This window comes from Onychomys torridus, chromosome 9, assembly GCF_903995425.1.
Source record: "Onychomys torridus chromosome 9, mOncTor1.1, whole genome shotgun sequence".
Classification (NCBI taxonomy): domain Eukaryota; kingdom Metazoa; phylum Chordata; class Mammalia; order Rodentia; family Cricetidae; genus Onychomys; species Onychomys torridus.
This window is the reverse complement of record NC_050451.1, coordinates 41,785,914-41,804,019: the sequence shown is the minus strand read 5'-3', so window position 1 is coordinate 41,804,019 and position 18,106 is coordinate 41,785,914. Positions and strand designations below refer to the sequence as shown.

The window sequence follows — 18,106 nt, the reverse complement described above, 5'->3', positions numbered from 1 at the left end:
ATAAATGAAGATATGTATAAATTATCAAAGCTACATCTACACAATTATTATAATGTCTATTTTTACTCAGCCTACCAATCTTCAATATTCCCATTTTTACCTGGCAGTTGCTGACTTCTTGACCTAAAAATCAAAATATATGAGAAAGTTTGTGTTGAAGTTTATAACCCAGAAACTGAGCATCACCAAACACAGGGCATAGTTATGAAGAAATCAAAAAGCCCTTGCAAAGATCTTAGGAGAAAAGTTAGAAAAACAAGGCAGAGGCAGCCCTGGTGAGGCCGGCCGCGTCCTGGCAGGGAGGAGAGGGTTAAATCCTTTCCTCCGCAGTACAAAAGAAAAGAGTGTGCGGAAAGATTAGGATTTTTGCTTTTACAATAGGAGCTGCAGGAGCGTTGAGAAGAAGCCGAAGTGGGAAAGAGGGGGCGTCTCTTCTTTAAAGCCTTGAGAGATTGAGAGAGAAAGGAAGTCGGGAAGGAGTCGCACTAGGTCCGCCGGTCTCTGGGAAGGGAGAATTCCTCTGCTTCACAGTGGGTTTGCACTGGGGGACAGACAGTCGTTGGCCTCAGACCAGAGAGGGTGATCCGACCAGGTCACCCAGTTAAAACTCGGTGCTTGGTGTTCTCCGTCTTCTACCGCTCTCTACTCGGGAATGTCTCGGCGAAAGCAGCGGCGACCCCAACAGTTAATCTCGGACTGCGAAGGTCCCAGCGCATCTGAGAACGGTGGGTGCTGGGGGCGGAGGGAGGCATGAGGGTGGTGAGTCAAAACCTGCGTGGTCCAGGCTAGGGCAATGGAGGGCACCTCGGCCACGAGCCAAACCTGAGCAGGATTTGGTCACTGGGGATGTGAAGGACTGCAGACCTCAGGATGTGAGGAGATGACTTGTGCAAGGCAGGTGCCCCCCCTCCCCTCACACCCTTGGTATCTGTTTGTGTTTTCCTTGCTTTTCTCTGGATGAAATGGAGTTTTCAAACTGGCTCTGTCTTCCTACCCAAGAGTTTTCTCTCCAAGTCCTTCTTTGCTCACTGGTCTTTGTGCCGTTGCTAAGTAACGTCCTCAGACCTGAAGACCCGTCTCTTAGGGATGGGATTTCCCTCTTCTTTCTGGAGAGTTGGGTTGCAAGAGAATGAATTGGATAAACGTGAAGGTTCCCCTGAGGGAGAAGAGAATAAAGTTTCTCATTGTTGGGCTGAGCTGAGAACAGACCACAGCTCCCAGAGGGAGAAAGCTAATGTCGGTCAAAATGCAGGCTAGCTAGAGGGTGTGCTCCTCCTCATCCGGAGGGGAGAATGGGACACAGCCCCGGACTCAGGCTTGTGTTTTAAGGGAGGCAAAGATAATACATATTTGCAAGTTAGCATACCTGTTAGTATATGCTATCACGGTATAGGGATCTTGCTATTTATTTACTTTTGATTTTTGAGATGATCTCATATAGCTCAAACTAGCCCTGAAGTCACTATAGAGCCCAGGCTGGCCTGGAACTTTAGGCAATTCTCCTGAACAAATGTGCACTATCATGCTAAATCGATGTTTTGTTTTGTTTTTTAAACCAACAAATTTCCTCTGGGAGAAGAGAACAAGTTAGGTAGCCAAGCTAGCCTTAAACTCCTGAGCCTCCTGCCTCTGCCTTCTGTGTGCTGATTAAAGGCACACACTAGCACAGCTGGATGGAAAAGTCTGTTTACTCTTAAAATACTCCAGCATGTGGAAGGCCATGGTAGAACAAGATGTATTAGGAACTGATTGTTCAGTGTCTCCCAGACAACCAAAGTCAGAGTCAGCACAAAACCTTAGTTATTCAGGGGCTTGTCCTTACCGAAGGCTGGTGGTACTCACTCTCTAGGGCAGAGCTAGGTCTAAGAATAGGTACTGTGTCCAGGTGATGGTTAGACTAAAGCCAGTTTTGAACTAAATACTATGGCTATATGTGCTCACAAGATGGAAGTCTGAAAGTTTAACTTCTGGGGCCATTCATTTGCTAAGCAAACATTTGATATGCCAAAAAAACATATGCTAAGATTAGCCATAAGGGTTCTGAAGCTGTATTTTTGGGGACAAACCTTGATCCCCCCCCCACCTATGCAAGTTTGGTTGGCTTACTTTACTTCTCTATGCTTCAGTTCCCTTATTTGTTAAACAGAGTTTAATAGTTGCCTTATTGACTTGAATAAGCCCTTTGGGGGAAGTAACTGGCATAAATCGTGTTCCTTAGTGACATATCTACCATAAGTACTTAATGGGAAGGAATATCACTATTATCGTATGTGAGGGCAGTGACCACTCAGGAAGGAACCGCCGGGCAACATCAGTATTTCTTTATGAGACATGAGACCCTCTGGGACAGTGTATTTGTAGTGACTAGAACTAATCACGGATTGAATTTGTCTTTCCACTTGTACAAAAGTGACTAAGTCAAGTCAGCACCATGTACAATGAATCCTTTAACGAACAAGTTAAGTTTGGGGTAGGACACATCTTCCCCAAGCCATTGCTTGGCTAAGATCCCACTGTGCCCATATTTAGAGGTTCTATGGTGATGGCATCCTTCCCTCCTGAGACACATTAAGCCTCCTTAATGCTGCTCGAGGCCGGATGTTTCCTCCTGGTGCTCTATGGGAGATTTCCCCTAGAGCCTCAGAGTTGCCTCACAGTCCTGCTTCCCTGCTGGTTCAATTGTGGAACTCTGCTGAACACCACTCCCAACCCCCAAGAGGCATTTTCTTCTCTTCTTCCTTCCATCTGCTCACCCATTCCCCACACCATGACTGAGCGGAGGTTCTTCCGTGAGAGTCAAAAGATATCTACAGCTACTGAGAAGGGGGAGGATTCTCAAGCCTTTTAGGGTACAGCTCCCACTCGGGGCTCTGAATACCTGGAAGTGTAGTGATATTGCTGTAAGTCTATTACTATAGAAGGTTTGCTTACACCCAGTAGAAGCAAGAAAATTTAGGTAAACTTTGCATTTGAGCTACGAAAGGCAAAAACTGATAGGATAGGGCTCAGAAAGCATTAAGTGGGAGGAGACACTGACTTCACCACACTCTGCATGACGGTGGTTCTCACCCTTCCTGACGCTGCGACCCTTGAATATCACTCCTTATGTTGTGGTGACCCCAACCATACAATTATTTTTGTTGCTACTTCATAACTGTGATTTTTCTAGTGTAATTTCATAATGTAAATACGGTGAGGGGTCACGACCCACAGGTTGAGAACTACTGGTCCGTGGCATGGATGCACACACAAATACTACTGATAATATTCATACTAGTAGTAAATAAATAAAGTTTTTGTTTTTAAGGTTTGCTTTAAGGCATAAGAGCACTAATGGCTCTCCCAGAGGACCCAGTTTAGATTCACAGCCCTAACATGTCAGCTCACACCCATCTGCAATTCTAGTGCCATGGGACCCAATGCCCTCTTCTGGCTCCCATGGCCACCAGGCACAAAAGTGGTGCATGTAAATGGATGCAGGCAAACCGTGTCTATATATAAAATACAAATAAATAAATCTTTTTTTTTTTTAAGTCTATCTTAAGAACTCCTAAATAGCTGGGCATGGTGGCACTGAACTTTAATCTCAGCACTCGGGAAGTAGAGACTGGCAGATCTCTGAGTTTGAGACCATCCAGGGCTACATAGGGAGACTTTGTCTCAACAACATCATGAACAAAAAAAAGAAAGAAAGAAAGACGACAGACAGGAACTCCTAAGGGTTTTCATATCAGAACTCCTTAGACACTTTCTCATTCAGGCGACTTCTGTGACCTGAATGGAGGTTTGTTGGGTCTTAACTGCAGTTTGACATGGCTAGCCGAAATTCTCTCCTGCTCTTATCTATTCTCTGCTTTCTTCTTGTACAGTTCCCTGACTAGGAACACCAATACCTAACAGAATACTTACTGCACATAACTGATGGGCAGGAAATGGTCGATGTACTTAAAAACTCTAGAGAAAGAAAAAAAAAAATCTTCCCCTACAGAGTCTAGATATCTGAATTAGAGAACATAAGGGATATAACTGGAGGAAATGTTAACTGGCCCATCTGGGAAATGAAGGAAATGATCAGAAGCCCAGATATTTAGTGAGGAGAAACCAGGACAACAGCCAAGCCGACCTGGAGGGAGAGAAGGGATTGGCAGACAGCAAGAATGGCAAAGGCAAGGAAGGCAAAACCGGGTCACCCCACACGAGGAAGTGCAGAGTAACCCCTCAGGCTTCTGAACCCCTGAGACTTCAGCTTTAGGTGCCCATGGGGGTGGGGGAGTCAGCAAAAATATATCTCTAAGTGAACAGAAGGTAATTTAGAAGTCTGTATTGTGGCTGAAGCAGGATGACCATGAGTTCAAGGCCAGCCTGAGCAACTCTAGACTGTCAAAGAATGGGTGTGGGAGTGGCACAGTGGTGAGGCAGAGAGAAACTGACTGACTGACTGAGGATTGGCTACAGCATGAGATAAGGAAGAAGAAAACCTGGTTTTCTTTCTTCTTTTTTTTTCTTTCTTTCTTTTTTTTTCAGGTTTTTTGTTTTGTTTGTTTTTGTTTTATGTTTTTCGAGACAGGGTTTCTCTTTTTTTTTTGAGCTGAGGATTGAACCCAGGGCCTTGCACTTGCTAGGCAAGCGCTCTACCACTGAGCTAAATCCCCAATCCCCAGGGTTTCTCTGTTAAACAGTCCTGGCTGTCCTAGAACTTGCTCTGTAGACCAGGTTATTTGACTTTGTAACCCTGGACAAATCCTTTACTTCCTAAGGTTTCAAGGTAGAGAAACCTCTCCCTTGTCTTGTTTTGTGTTTTGGTGACAGTATCATGTGGCTCAGACTAGCTAATGCTTGAATTTCTAATCCTTCTGCCTCAACCTCCCCAGCCCTGGGATCAGAGGTCTGTTCCACCATCCCCACCTAGATCTCAGCTTTTGGCTGTGACGTAGCCAGGTGCTGTACTTGGCCGTTCTTGAACTTGTTACCTTTCATTCCTCCTAACTCCTCTATCGTCACTTCCCTTGTATTTGTTTATTTATTTATTTACTTTTTTTTTTTCTGAGACAGGCTCTTACTATGTAGCCCTGGCTAGTCTTGAAGTCACAGATATCTGTCTGCCTCTGCCACCCAAATGCTGGGATGAAAGGTGTGCACTACCACATCCAGCTGCCTCCTTCATTTCACTATTATTATTATTATACATATATTTATTTTATTTATGTATATGGGTGTTTTGTCTGCACGTATGTCAGTGTACCATGTTTGTGCTTGGTGCTCATAGACACCAGAAGAGGATGTCAGATCCTGTAGAACTGGAGTTACAGACAATTGTGAGCTGTATGAGAATACTGGAAACCAAACCCTGGTCCTCTGCAAGAATAGCAACTGCTCTTGTCTGATGAGCCATCTCTATAGCCCTGTCTGTACTCCTTACTTCCATTTTCAAAAAAAATAAAAGAAGTCATAGCCTTAAATGAAGAGGCTTTTCCCAAGCCAGGTGAGGTGGTTCGAGCCTTTAATCCCAGCACTCAGGACATAGAGGCAGCCTGGTCTACAGAGCTAATTCCAGGATAGCCAGGGTTACTCAGAAACCTTGTCTCAAAAGAAAAGGAAAAAAGAAAGAAAGAAAGAAAGAAAGAAAGAAAGAAAGAAAGAAAGAAAGAAAGAAAGAAGGGAGGGAGGGAGGGAGGGAGGGAGGGAGGGAGGGAGGGAAGGAAGGAAGGAAGGAAGGAAGGAAGGAAGGAAGGAAGGAAGGAAGGATGACGCTTTAATCCCTACACTCAGGAGAAAAGGGCATGGGGAGCTCTGTGAATCCCAGGGTAGCCTGTTCTTCATAGTGAGTTTCAGGCCAGCTAGGGCTACAGAGTAAGACCCTGATTCAAAACAGAAAGAAATTCTCAAATTGAAAAGAGGAGAAAGAGCCAGGTGGTGGTGGTACACGCCTTTACTCCCAGTACTCGGGAGGCAGAGGCAGTCGGATCTCTGTGAGTTCAAGGCCAGCCTGGGCTACAGAGCTAGTTCCAGGACAGCCAGGGCTACACAGAGAAACCCTGTCTCAACACCCTTTCCCCTCCAAAAAAAAAAAAAAAAGAATACAAAGAACCAAATCTGGGACTTCAATTAATTATTTGAGCTCAGTGAAGGGTCAGATCTATAAAATGCCTTTCAGCTCCAAAATAGTGTTTGAATTCCATATTGTGTTATATTCTTTGATTTCAGAAAAGTGTCCATTGATACTTGTTTGAAGTTTTGATGATGTTCATGTTGTGATACAAATGTCTTTCTCACTTGGTACTTAGTGTCTAAATCCATCTTGCCCCCCTCTACCATTTGGAACAGGCCATGGGTGCATCTTTAGATTTCAGTATAGTAGTTTAGTTTAGCAAAGAATTATGTATATGAGCTTAAAAGAGAAGACTGAGAAAGAGAAGATGGGACATTCTCTAAAAAGTGATCTTGGCAACAGTTTCAAAATCTATTTATATTTCTGAAGGCTGCCAGTTAGTAATGATTTAATCCAAGCAAGATTTGTGAGGAATAGTGGGAAGGTTTGAAGTGAAGGACAGTCCTCTCCAGCTCTATTATTGGAGTACTTGTCTTTTGTTGTGTGTTGTGGGGAGGGATTATATGTGTATGTTGGAGACTGAACACAAGGCCTGTGGGCTGATAATGCTCTGCCACTGAACATCATCATCATCAGACCTTAGTTTCAACATATAATTTTGTATCTAGAATGTATATCAAGGTTTCACTGTGTAGTGCAGAAATTAGATAGTGGGATGGCCAAATGCTGGAATGATGGGCATATGCCAAAATGCCCACTGTGTGTGTGTGTGTGTGTGTGTGTGTGTGTGTGTGTGTGTGTTCACTGGGACTAAACCCAGAGGCTCAATTTGTGATAGGTAAGTGTTCTACCACTGAAAGCTACATTTCCAACCTGTTGCTGTACAATGGAATAAGTGAGGTGCTTCATAAAAATACTAATACTTGAACTGGGCATGGTGGTGCACACCTTTAATCTCAGCACCTGGGAAATCAGAACAGACTGATTTCTGTGAGTTTGAGGCCAGTCTGGCCTACATAGCAAGTTCCAGACCAGTCAGAGCTACATAGTGAGACTCTGTATCAAAATAATAATGATGATAATAATGATGCTAGGATCCTCCCCTTAGAGATCTTGAATTTATTTTAGCCTTGAGATTGCTTTCCTTTTTCTTTTTTCCAGTGTTTGTGATTAAACTCAGGGCCTCATGAGGTCTAGGTATGTGCTCTACTGTTGAGTTTAGCCCCAGCCCAAGACATTAGTACGTCCTAAAGCTCTGAAGGTAATCCTAATATTAGAAAAGGCTGAGAGCCACTGTTTAGATACACCACCCTGCTGCTCAGGCTCTGTGTGGTTTTGACTGTGTTCTTCCCAACCATTCTCTCCCAAGCCTGAAGCAGTTTATTGGGGCACCAGGATTTTTGTTTATTTTTCATATAGTGTCTTTTATAGTTCAGGCTAGCCATCAACTTGTGATGGGGTCAATGAGGATCATCTTGCTAGGATTACAGGTGTGTGCTTGGTTTATGCTGGGAATTGAACTCAGGGTTTTGTGCCTGCTTGGCATGCACCCTACCTACCAACTGAAGTACACCTCCAGTGGGCACTAGGTTTAAAAGAAAAGCTATCTGGTTTGTTGTTGTTGTTGTTTGTTTTGTTTTATTTTGTGGGTTTAGTTTTGCTTATTTATTTTCAAATTTTATTTTATTTATTTTTGGTTTTGGTTTTGTTTTGTTTTGTTTTGTTTTGAGACCAGGTTTCTCTGTGAAGCCCTGGCTTTCCTGGAACTCATTCAGTAGACCAAGATGGCCTCAAACTCAGATATCTGCCTGCCTCTGCCTCCCAACGCTGGGATTAGAGGGATGTACCACATCCAGCATTGGTTTATTTTTTTCTTCCTTCCTTCCTTCCTTCCTTCCTTCCTTCCTTCCTTCCTTTCTTTCTTTTTCTTTTTCTTTTTTTTCTTTCTTTTTTTTTTTGTCATTTAAGCTCTTTGTAAATTTGAACAAGCATGTGCAGGTCTATACCCATCTCAGACTTGGCCTGTGATCTAGGACGGCTTATTTCACTTTTTCTGCCATCTAGGTATATCATTACCAGCTCAGCATGTTCCTGTGGTTTGTGACTTTAGCTTTGCTTGTATAAGAATCTTGCTCCCCTTTTCAGGCTAGGCATCGGGTGTAATAGGCGCTGAGAAGCAGATAGTTCCTCTTACAGGTGGCTGTTGATACATCACCTTTCACCAGGGACTAAATTTACCTTAAAGAGCATAGATCAAATGACACATCAGAAAGCACATTTCATTAAAACCCAAGAAAGGGGACACTGTTTCCCAGGAGAAGAAGAAAAGAAAAGGATTTCTTTTCTTGTCCAAGGACTTGACAGGACAGTAACTGGATATCAAATGTTCAGTGCTAATTAACAAATGCTAGGTAGAAAGTCTCCACCTGACTCCTTCACTCTGCCCTGAGGGCAAAGAACAAATGGCAGGGAGGAGCCACCCAGGCCTCTTTCTCCAGTGTTAGGATGTGCTTGGGGAGCCCTGGCCAGGAGCCCAAGTGCTGAATGCTGCTCCACTGAATTCCACTGTGAACTTGGAAATGTCACTTAACCTCTGCGAGCTTCGATTTCCTTATCTGTAAAACTAAAGCATTCTGCACTTACCTGTGTCTAGGACTAACTGAAACAGACTCCTCCAATTTGCAAAGGTCGGGTCTAAAAGAACAGAGCCCGTCCGTTCCAGTGCTCTGCTTCACAAGGCTAAAATCATTGAGATTATCTGAAGTTTTAAAACATAACACTGTAAGTTGTTTTCAGTTTATAAAGATAGTAGTTTTGTTTTGTTTTTTTAGACAGGGTCTCACTGTATAATCCCAGCTTGTCTGGAGCTCCCTATGTAGGCCAGGTTGACCTCTAACAGAGATCAGTCTGCTTCTGCCTCCTGAGCGCTGAGGTTAAAGGTGTGCACCACCATTGTCAAACTATGATTTTGACTAGACCCTCCCACCCCCTACCTCACCCCCAAAAAAGACTCTAACCTAGACATGTCAATGATATTGCAGAGAAATTAACAAGATTGAGAGACGAGGGATAAGGATGTAGCTCAGTGGTAGAGCTCTTGGCTAGCATTCATGGGGTCCTGGGTTCAAGCCCCACAATGGTGCAGGATTGCAGTAGAGCAAAGCCAGCCTTAGTTACAGGAGATCCTATGTAAAAAAACCAACCAACAAACAAACAAAAAGATGTTATTATAGTGTGTTTAAGTTATCTTATTATTAAAAATATAAATTCCCTATTCCATAATATTTAAGGCTCTTCAAATTCAAGTTTCTCATTTATATTCTCTTTTTCGGGGGAAGTCCCACATATGATAATATTACTTTCTAGCATTTTCTAGTGGGCATACAGCTCAGTGGTGGGACACTTGGTGCAAGGTTTGTCTCCAGTACCACAAAAAGAGAAAGAGGAAAAAAAGACAACAACCAAAACCGGTTTCCAATTTTTCCACTTTCAAAATATTTCCCTGATAAAGATAGTGTATGTAAAATAGTGTATCTTTATAAAAAGGGAGATGGTGGCATATTTGATGGCTCACGCCTTTAAACCCCGGCACTTGGGGGTGGGGTGGCTGAGCATTTGAGGAAGAGACAGGAAGTTTGGGAGCTTACCACTGGATCAACTACACAACCAGCCTGGGCTACGTGAGACCAGGTCCCCAAAACAAACAATAATGAGGAAGCCAGTCAGTGGGGAGCACATACTTACAGGCCTAGCATTTGGGAAGCTGAAATAGGGGGATTGCTGAGTTCAAAGTCAGCCTGAGCTGCATAGTAGGATCCCGTTTCAAAAAATGCAAAATAAATAAAAGGACAATATGAGTTTATTGATGACCACCACCAAACCACAAACCCAAGACCCGAGATCACTTTTTACATGTAAAAATAAAGGATTTTTAGGAAGTGAGGAGCCCCTAAAATCTCATTTCAAGGAAGACAAGGAATGCAGAGTACCTGGTTTGAGGCACCCTATCCCCACTTTCTCTTACTAGAAGGCAGGCCCCGGTGGAGGTGAGCAGGTGTCAGTCTTGTCTAGGAATTCAGATCTGGTTGGGGCTGTTAGGGGCTTTGGACTCTGAGCCGAAGACTGTGAAAGTCCATTCGGCATCTTCCCCATTGTTTCAGGAGGAGCTCCCCTCCCCCAAGGTTGGAGCTGGGAGGACCTCCTTAGGCCTTTGAAAGCTAACGTCTTTAATTGTCCGTATTAGGAACAGTGGGGGGCGGGGGAGTGGGCAGTAGCGAAGAGGGTACCGAGAGGGAGAGGGGTTTCTTTTAAGTACGAACTCTACGCATTTGGTACAGGGCCGGTGGCCTGTGGACTAGCTTGTGTTGAGCTGTTATTCTTGGCGAAGGGCTTAGTGTTCCTCAAATGACTTTCTTGGGAATTCTATCTTGCCCCCCCCCCCCCGAGAAACTTCTTTTATGAAGAAGGATGAGGGTAGGATGGGAACAGGGGTGAAGACAAAACTTGAGATCATTCTGTGATGTGCGAGCTGGTAAGGGGGTGGGTGTTTGGGGTGGCCCCTCCCACTCTTGTCCTCCGACCTCCGAGGCCCGCAGACCACCCTTTGGAATCCACATTTTTTCCAAGCTCAGCAGATCCTTTATCCGAAGAAAAATTACTGAAGCCTATCGCCTTAATCTATTGAGCGGGCAATGTTTCCCACTGAGCGCTTGGGGCTGACCTGGTGGGAGCAGCTAGGATAAAGACATCTAGGGTGGGGAGCTGGCCGAGGATAGGGCACAGTGGGCCCCCAAGGTGCCTCACCGCACCTGTCCCAGAGCCGGGGTAAAGCTTCCTAGGCTTTGCCCCCAGCACGCACTCTCCGTTCTGGCAGCTCCTCCCCGCCCCCCCAAGCCCTCCTCCCCCATCCACCTCCCCTCCACCAGCTTTCGGCGCTCCGGCTCCTCCCCTCCTCCGCGCCTTCTCGCTCCCCTCCCCCTCCGCCGCTGTTCCCTGCCCCCGCCACCGCCGATCTCCTCCGCAGTCTGGGCCGCTGGGTGCAGAGACTGCCGCAGCGCCGGCGGCCACCGACGCCTCCCCAGACCGGATACCCATTGTGTCCGACCCCATCCCGCCTTCCACTTCCCCACGGCCATGGCGCAGGAACCCGGGAGCAGCTCTCGACTCGGGGGGCCCTGCGGGGAGCCTGCGGAGCACGGAGGTGCGGTAGGGCCAGGCTTGGGCAGAGATGGGGGGCTGAGGGGACGCTCGCGGACAAGGACTTGAAGCGGACGGATAGAATGTGTGGTTCTACACATAGGCCCCGGTTCGCACATCCATTCCCACTCTTCCTGGGCCAGAGGAGGGGGAGGGGTGACGGAGGAGGCTCGGAGTGTGCGGGCCCCGGTCCCCCTCCTCCTTTTGCTGGGTGTCCGGGAGCCACGCGGGTCGCGTCCGGTGTGAGCACTAGCTAGCTTCTTCATGCAGGATCTGACAGTAACCTTATCTTCCCACCCTAACCCGCGGTTCCTGGGTTGCCGGTTCTTTAGAGCTTCCGTTACCCAACAGAACCGCGTTACCCACTCTCTCCTTGTCTTCTCCCCAGGTGATGCTAGCGAGGAGGACCACCCCCAAGTCTGTGCCAAATGCTGCGCCCAATTCTCTGACCCGACAGAATTCCTCGCTCACCAGAACGCGTGTTGTACTGACCCACCCGTGATGGTGATCATTGGGGGCCAGGAGAACCCCAGCAACTCTTCAGCCTCCTCTGCACCCCGGCCAGAGGGACACAGTAGGCCCCAGGTCATGGATACAGATCACAGCAATCCCCCAGATTCTGGGTCTTCTGGGCCCCCTGATCCTACCTGGGGGCCAGAGCGGAGAGGAGAGGAGTCTGCAGGGCATTTCCTGGTCGCTGCCACAGGTACAGCGGCTGGGGGAGGTGGGGGCCTGATCTTGGCCAGTCCCAAGCTGGGAGCAACCCCATTGCCTCCAGAATCTACCCCTGCACCCCCTCCTCCCCCACCTCCCCCTCCACCCCCAGGTGTAGGCAGTGGCCACTTGAACATCCCTCTAATCTTGGAAGAGCTGCGGGTGCTGCAGCAGCGCCAGATCCATCAGATGCAGATGACTGAGCAAATCTGCCGCCAGGTGCTGCTACTTGGCTCCTTAGGGCAGACGGTGGGTGCCCCTGCCAGTCCCTCAGAGCTACCAGGGACAGGGACAGCCGCCTCCTCCAAGCCCCTACTGCCCCTCTTCAGTCCCATCAAGCCTGTGCAAACTGGCAAGACACTGGCACCGTCCTCTTCCTCCTCTTCCTCCTCTTCCTCCTCCTCCTCCTCAGGGGCAGAACCGCCTAAGCAAGCTTTCTTCCACCTTTACCATCCACTGGGATCGCAGCATCCCTTCTCTGTTGGAGGGGTTGGGCGAAACCACAAACCCACTCCTGCCCCCTCCCCCGCCCTGCCAGGCAGCACAGATCAGCTGATTGCCTCACCTCATCTGGCATTCCCAGGCACCACAGGACTCCTGGCAGCTCAGTGTCTTGGGGCAGCAAGGGGCCTTGAGGCTGCTGCCTCCCCAGGGCTCCTGAAGCCAAAGAATGGAAGTGGTGAGCTGGGCTATGGGGAAGTGATCAGTTCCTTGGAAAAGCCTGGTGGAAGGCACAAATGCCGCTTTTGTGCCAAAGTCTTTGGCAGTGATAGCGCCCTGCAGATCCACCTTCGTTCCCACACTGGTGAGAGGCCCTACAAGTGCAACGTCTGCGGCAACCGCTTCACTACTCGGGGCAACCTCAAAGTACATTTCCACCGGCATCGCGAGAAGTACCCACATGTGCAAATGAATCCACACCCAGTACCAGAGCACCTAGACTACGTCATCACCAGCAGTGGGTTGCCTTATGGAATGTCTGTGCCGCCGGAGAAAGCGGAAGAGGAGGCAGCCACACCAGGTGGAGGTGTTGAACGCAAACCTCTGGTGGCTTCCACCACAGCACTCAGTGCCACAGAGAGCCTGACACTACTCTCCACCGGCACAAGTACAGCCGTGGCTCCTGGTCTCCCTGCTTTCAACAAGTTCGTGCTCATGAAAGCCGTGGAGCCCAAGAGTAAAGCTGATGAAAATACTCCCCCGGGGAGTGAGGGCTCAGCCATCCCTGGAGTAGCGGACAGTGGCGCAGCAACACGAATGCAGCTGAGTAAGCTGGTGACATCCCTGCCGAGTTGGGCACTGCTTACTAATCACTTGAAGTCAACTGGAAGTTTCCCCTTCCCCTACGTGCTAGAACCCTTGGGGGCCTCACCTTCTGAGACATCAAAGCTACAGCAGCTGGTAGAAAAGATTGACCGGCAAGGAGCTGTGGCAGTGGCCTCTACTGCCTCGGGAGCTCCCACCACATCTACCCCTGCACCTTCGTCCTCATCTTCGGGACCTAACCAGTGTGTCATCTGTCTCCGGGTGCTGAGCTGTCCTCGGGCTCTACGCCTGCATTATGGCCAACATGGAGGTGAGCGGCCCTTCAAGTGTAAAGTGTGTGGCAGAGCTTTCTCCACCAGGGGCAATTTGCGCGCACATTTTGTGGGCCACAAGACCAGTCCAGCTGCCCGGGCCCAGAACTCCTGCCCCATCTGCCAGAAGAAGTTCACTAATGCTGTCACTCTGCAGCAACATGTTCGGATGCACCTGGGGGGCCAAATCCCCAATGGGGGTTCCACGCTCCCTGAAGGTGGGGGAGCTGCCCAGGAGAATAGCTCTGAGCAATCTACAGTCTCTGGACCAGGGACCTTCCCGCAGCAGCAATCCCAGCAACCATCACCAGAAGAAGAGTTGTCTGAGGATGAGGATGAGGATGAGGAAGAGGAAGATGTGACAGATGAAGATTCCCTAGCAGGAAGAGGCTCAGAGAGTGGGGGTGAGAAGGCCATATCAGTGCGAGGTGACTCAGAAGAGGTATCTGGGGCAGAGGAGGAAGTGGGAACCGTGGTCGCAGCACCCACCATTGGGAAGGAGATTGATAGTAATGAGAAAGCCACTCAGCAATCTTCTCAGCCACCACCTCCACCTGACAACCTGGATCACCCCCAACCCATGGAGCAGGGAACCAGTGAGGTTTCCGGAGGCATAGAAGAAGAGGCCAAACTGGAGGGGAACCCAAGCCCCATTGCAGCACTCACCCAAGAAGGGGAGGGCACCAGCACCCCTTTGGTGGAGGAGCTGAACTTACCGGAAGCCGTGAAGAAGGAGCCAGGAGAGGGCAGCAGCAGAAATGTCTGTGAAGTGTGTGGCCAGACCTTTCCTACCCAAACAGCTCTGGAAGAGCATCAGAAGACCCATCCTAAGGAAGGGCCACTCTTCACTTGTGTTTTCTGCAGGCAGGGCTTCCTTGACCGTCCTACCCTCAAGAAGCACATGCTGTTGGCTCACCACCAGGTACCACCCTTTGCACCCCATGGCCCTCAGAATATTGCTACTCTTTCCTTGGTCCCTGGCTGTTCTTCCATCACTTCTCCAGGGCTCTCCCCGTTCCCACGGAAAGATGATCCCGCCATCCCATGAGCCTGTCTTCTGTACCCAGTCCCTTATGACCCAGGGCACAGAAATAGAGCTCCATAGAAGGACCTTCAAGATTTACTCAACCTTCTCAAGTTTTGACATGATGTTTCTAGTGGCTTCTCTCTAGACCCTGAGCTTAAAAGTTGCATTTAAAAGGGAATGCCCTCTAAGAAATTTGTATCACCTTTTTGTTCTTTGTAACTAAGGAAAACAGATTCTCTCAAGCTTTCACATTCTCAAGGGGAGCCCTCTCCTCTTCTCCCTTTCCCGTTGGCAGGTACACCAGAAAGAACATCTTTGGAAATGGCAGCCTTGCTCAAAGGGGATAGCAGCTGCCTGTGGAGGGAGGGCCCTGTGCTACTCCTTGGTGACCTTGGCCACGTCACCCTGCAAAACTTCTTGTGCCAGGACCTTCTTGAGAAGCTTGTGATGGGTGGGTTGCTTACCTTTCTGTAAGCAGTACAGTTTTTCCTGTCAGATGGCCTAGGCCCCAAGCCCTGGAGCTCCAGATCCACCTGCATTACCACTTCAGCCCTCACACCATCATTGCTAGTAAGCCCGGGAACTGCGCTGGAGGAGATGACTCCAACATGATCCAGAGAGGCAGAGGAGAACACAGCCTCTCCTATTTCTGCCCCCTGTCTCCAAGCTGGTGCCTACCAAGCACACCAGAGAAAAGAAGTAACAAACTATAGCTTCTTTCTCCTTGCCCCCTGCTCCAGGCAATGAAGATACTCTAGTGATTGGTGGCTCAACCCTAGAAGGTAGGGAAGAATGAAGGATTGGGATGCTTTTTCAGTATGTCCCTTGACTTGTTACATCAAGGCAAAGATATTGACTGGTCAGGGTACAGGGAGTCCTTCGGCTCCTCATGTATCATGGCCTCCTAACCAAGAAGCAAATTTCTTGGCAAGAGGTCTCCCATGGCATATTTTAGGGAGTATAAAGTCCATAACTTTAAAGAGCCTTATTGGTGAGGGTGGTTAATGAAGTAAGGATGAATTGAGCGTTGCTAAAACAGGGATTCTGGGAACCTATTTGGTGAAGAATGGGGTGCGATGCAAGGGAGAGGAACTTCAGCTCTTGTGAATATGAACATTCTCATGGATGTTCCTTTGGGCTGATGGTGACGTGGTGTTGCAGCACCAGGGGTCAGGGGGACCTCCTGGCACTAGAATGCTTTTAGTTTTAGATGACTTCCTATTTTATTCCCTTGCCCCTTATATGTCCCTCATCTTCTCAAAACCTCCTTTCCTCCCCAATTTTGCCTGATCGTGGACCAGAGCTTATGTCTTAATTTTTTTTGTCTGCTTCTAAGAGTCCCAGACATTGAGAGACAAGCTTCAAATGGTTCCTCCTTGCCTCTGTCTTGTAGTGAAATGTAGTATTTACTCTTAACATAGGATCCTGGGAGCCAGGAGTTCTGAGGAGGAGACTGGATTTTGCTGTTAGTTGATGTCAATGATGATTCTAAAGTAGTGGCTCCAGAGCTCCCTAACACAGTGAAATGTGTAAGAGCAGAGAGGGGAGATAGTAGTGTCTTTCCCTTCCTCATTAAAGGCATTTTGGCCAAGTATGTGTGTGTTTCTCCTTATTTTGTGACTAAATAGACAGATGGGGTGTGATATTGGCATTCCCTAGCATGGTGACACCTTCCCACCTTTTTCTCCTGCCAAAGCTGAACATATGGCCTAGAAAGACTTAACTTACTCAGCTTTGTCCTAAAACAACCTCCAGTGAGTGGGAGTTCACTGTCGGGGAAGAAGCTTTTTAAATGGAGATTCTATCTTCTGAATGTCTAGGTTTTCCCTTTAGGAGTTTCTACCAAACCACAACTTTGTGTTGTTTTGAGTTAGGAAACTGTCCACCAGTCTTCCCCAATTCTCAAGCAGCCCACTGACATCAGTGAATCTACAGAACATGATAACTGACATTTAATGATTTTTGAGATCCAATATTATAATCAGAAAGGGAGAAATTCTACTAATAAAGGAAGTTCTTATAATTAAGAATGCAGACAAAAGGGCTGGAGAGATAGGTCAGCAGCTAAGAGCATTGGCTCACTGGCTGTGCTTCCAAAGGACCCAGGTTCAATTCTCAATACCTACATAGTTACTCATAACTACGGTAACTCCAGTTCCAGGAGATCTGACACCCTCTTCTGGCCTCTTCAGGTACCAGGCACACATGTTGTGCAAATACACATATGCAAGCAAAACACTCAAACACATGAAATAAAATAATTTTTTAAAACAACAACACAAGTCATTTGGCAATGGTGCACATCTTTTATACCAGGCAGAAGCAGGTGAGTCTCTAAGTTTGAGGCCAGCCTGGTCTATAAGGGCTAATTCCAGGATAGCTAGGGCTACGTGAAGAAACCCCCATCTTGAAATAAATAAATAGATGAATGAATGAATATGACACAGTGAAAGAGCCAGGAGTGTAGCTCAGTTGGTAGAGCTTGCTTAGTATGCATGAAACAAGTCATTCTTAACTATACAATGAGAGACTAGCCTTGGATACATGAGAACCTCATGTTTTTTTAATTTTTGATACGGGGTACTCTACATAGCTTTGGCTGTCTTGGAACTCACTGTGTAGACCAGACTGGCCTTGAACTCACAAAAATCTGCCTGCCTCTGCCTCCCAAGTGCTAGGGTTAAAGTCATGTTACATACCTGGCAAGAACATTGTGTGTATGTATATATACACACATACACACATATATGTATGGCAGGTGGCATGAAATGAGAGTGTATTATAATTTCTTTTTTAACTTTGTGTTTCTACAACACAATAAAGTTCAGAATTTGCTTTTCCTAAAGAATTGACTTCCTAGAAATGAGGGTGTAACTCAGCAGTAGAGCATATGGGAAGCCCAGAATTCTCAACTCCAGGAAACATTTCCACCCCACCCCAAGCACCACCACCATCACAGACACACACACACACACACACACACACACACACACACACACACACACGCCAAAAAAAAACAAAAAACAAAAATAAACAAAAAAAAAAAACCTTAATTCTCCAGATTTTTTCCCCTTATAAGATGATAATGTCACTAAACCTTCATGCTGAGGGAATGGAACTGGGTTTGACGCAGATTCAGAAACTGGCACACTTGTGATCCTGTCACTTGGGGCACAAAATGGAGGCCCAAGAATGTAAGGTCATACTTGGCTGTATAGGGGGTTAATGACCATCCTGGGCTATATGAGACTATCTAAAAAACAACCCAAAAAGAAATGAAGCAACTTAAAGAACCGGGTCCCATAGGGTGGGGTGATGGAGAACTGTAATCCTGATACGGGTGTATGTGTGCAGGATTATCACAAGTGGAAGGCTAGCCTGGAATACATAATACTCTTAAGAAAAAGAAAGGAAGGAAGGAAAAGAAAAGAAAAACTAGGTGGGAGAGTCCCAGTCTTGTGCTACTTTCAGGGACCAGATGCTGGCTTCCTGCTTCCTTGATACTACTGTGACAGCAGTCTCCCTGCAAGACAGAGGTGAGTA

The 18,106-nt window shown here is 47.3% G+C and overlaps 1 protein-coding gene across 2 annotated transcripts; it reads left to right on the top strand.

The window, feature by feature from the left end:
* The first annotated feature begins 394 nt into the window (after positions 1-394).
* Positions 395-16,157, top strand: Sall2 (spalt like transcription factor 2). 2 transcript variants are annotated; one of them, XM_036199402.1, is made up of 2 exons: positions 395-725; positions 11,634-16,157. In XM_036199402.1, exons 1-2 carry the CDS (start codon positions 653-655, stop codon positions 14,582-14,584), a joined length of 3,024 nt encoding a protein of 1,007 aa, XP_036055295.1. In that variant the 5' UTR covers positions 395-652; the 3' UTR covers positions 14,585-16,157. The 2 variants fall into 2 exon arrangements, with proteins under 2 accessions (XP_036055295.1, XP_036055296.1); XM_036199403.1 differs by lacking the exon at positions 395-725 and adding an exon at positions 10,967-11,249.
* The last annotated feature ends 1,949 nt before the right edge of the window (positions 16,158-18,106 follow it).

Coding starts and splice junctions, on each gene's coding strand:
- Sall2 (XM_036199402.1), top strand. CDS start 653: ATGTCTCGGCGAAAGCAGCGGCGACCCCAACAGTTAATCTCGGACTGC. Junction 726..11,633: donor TCCCAGCGCATCTGAGAACG/GTGGGTGCTGGG, acceptor TCTTCTCCCCAG/GTGATGCTAGCGAGGAGGAC.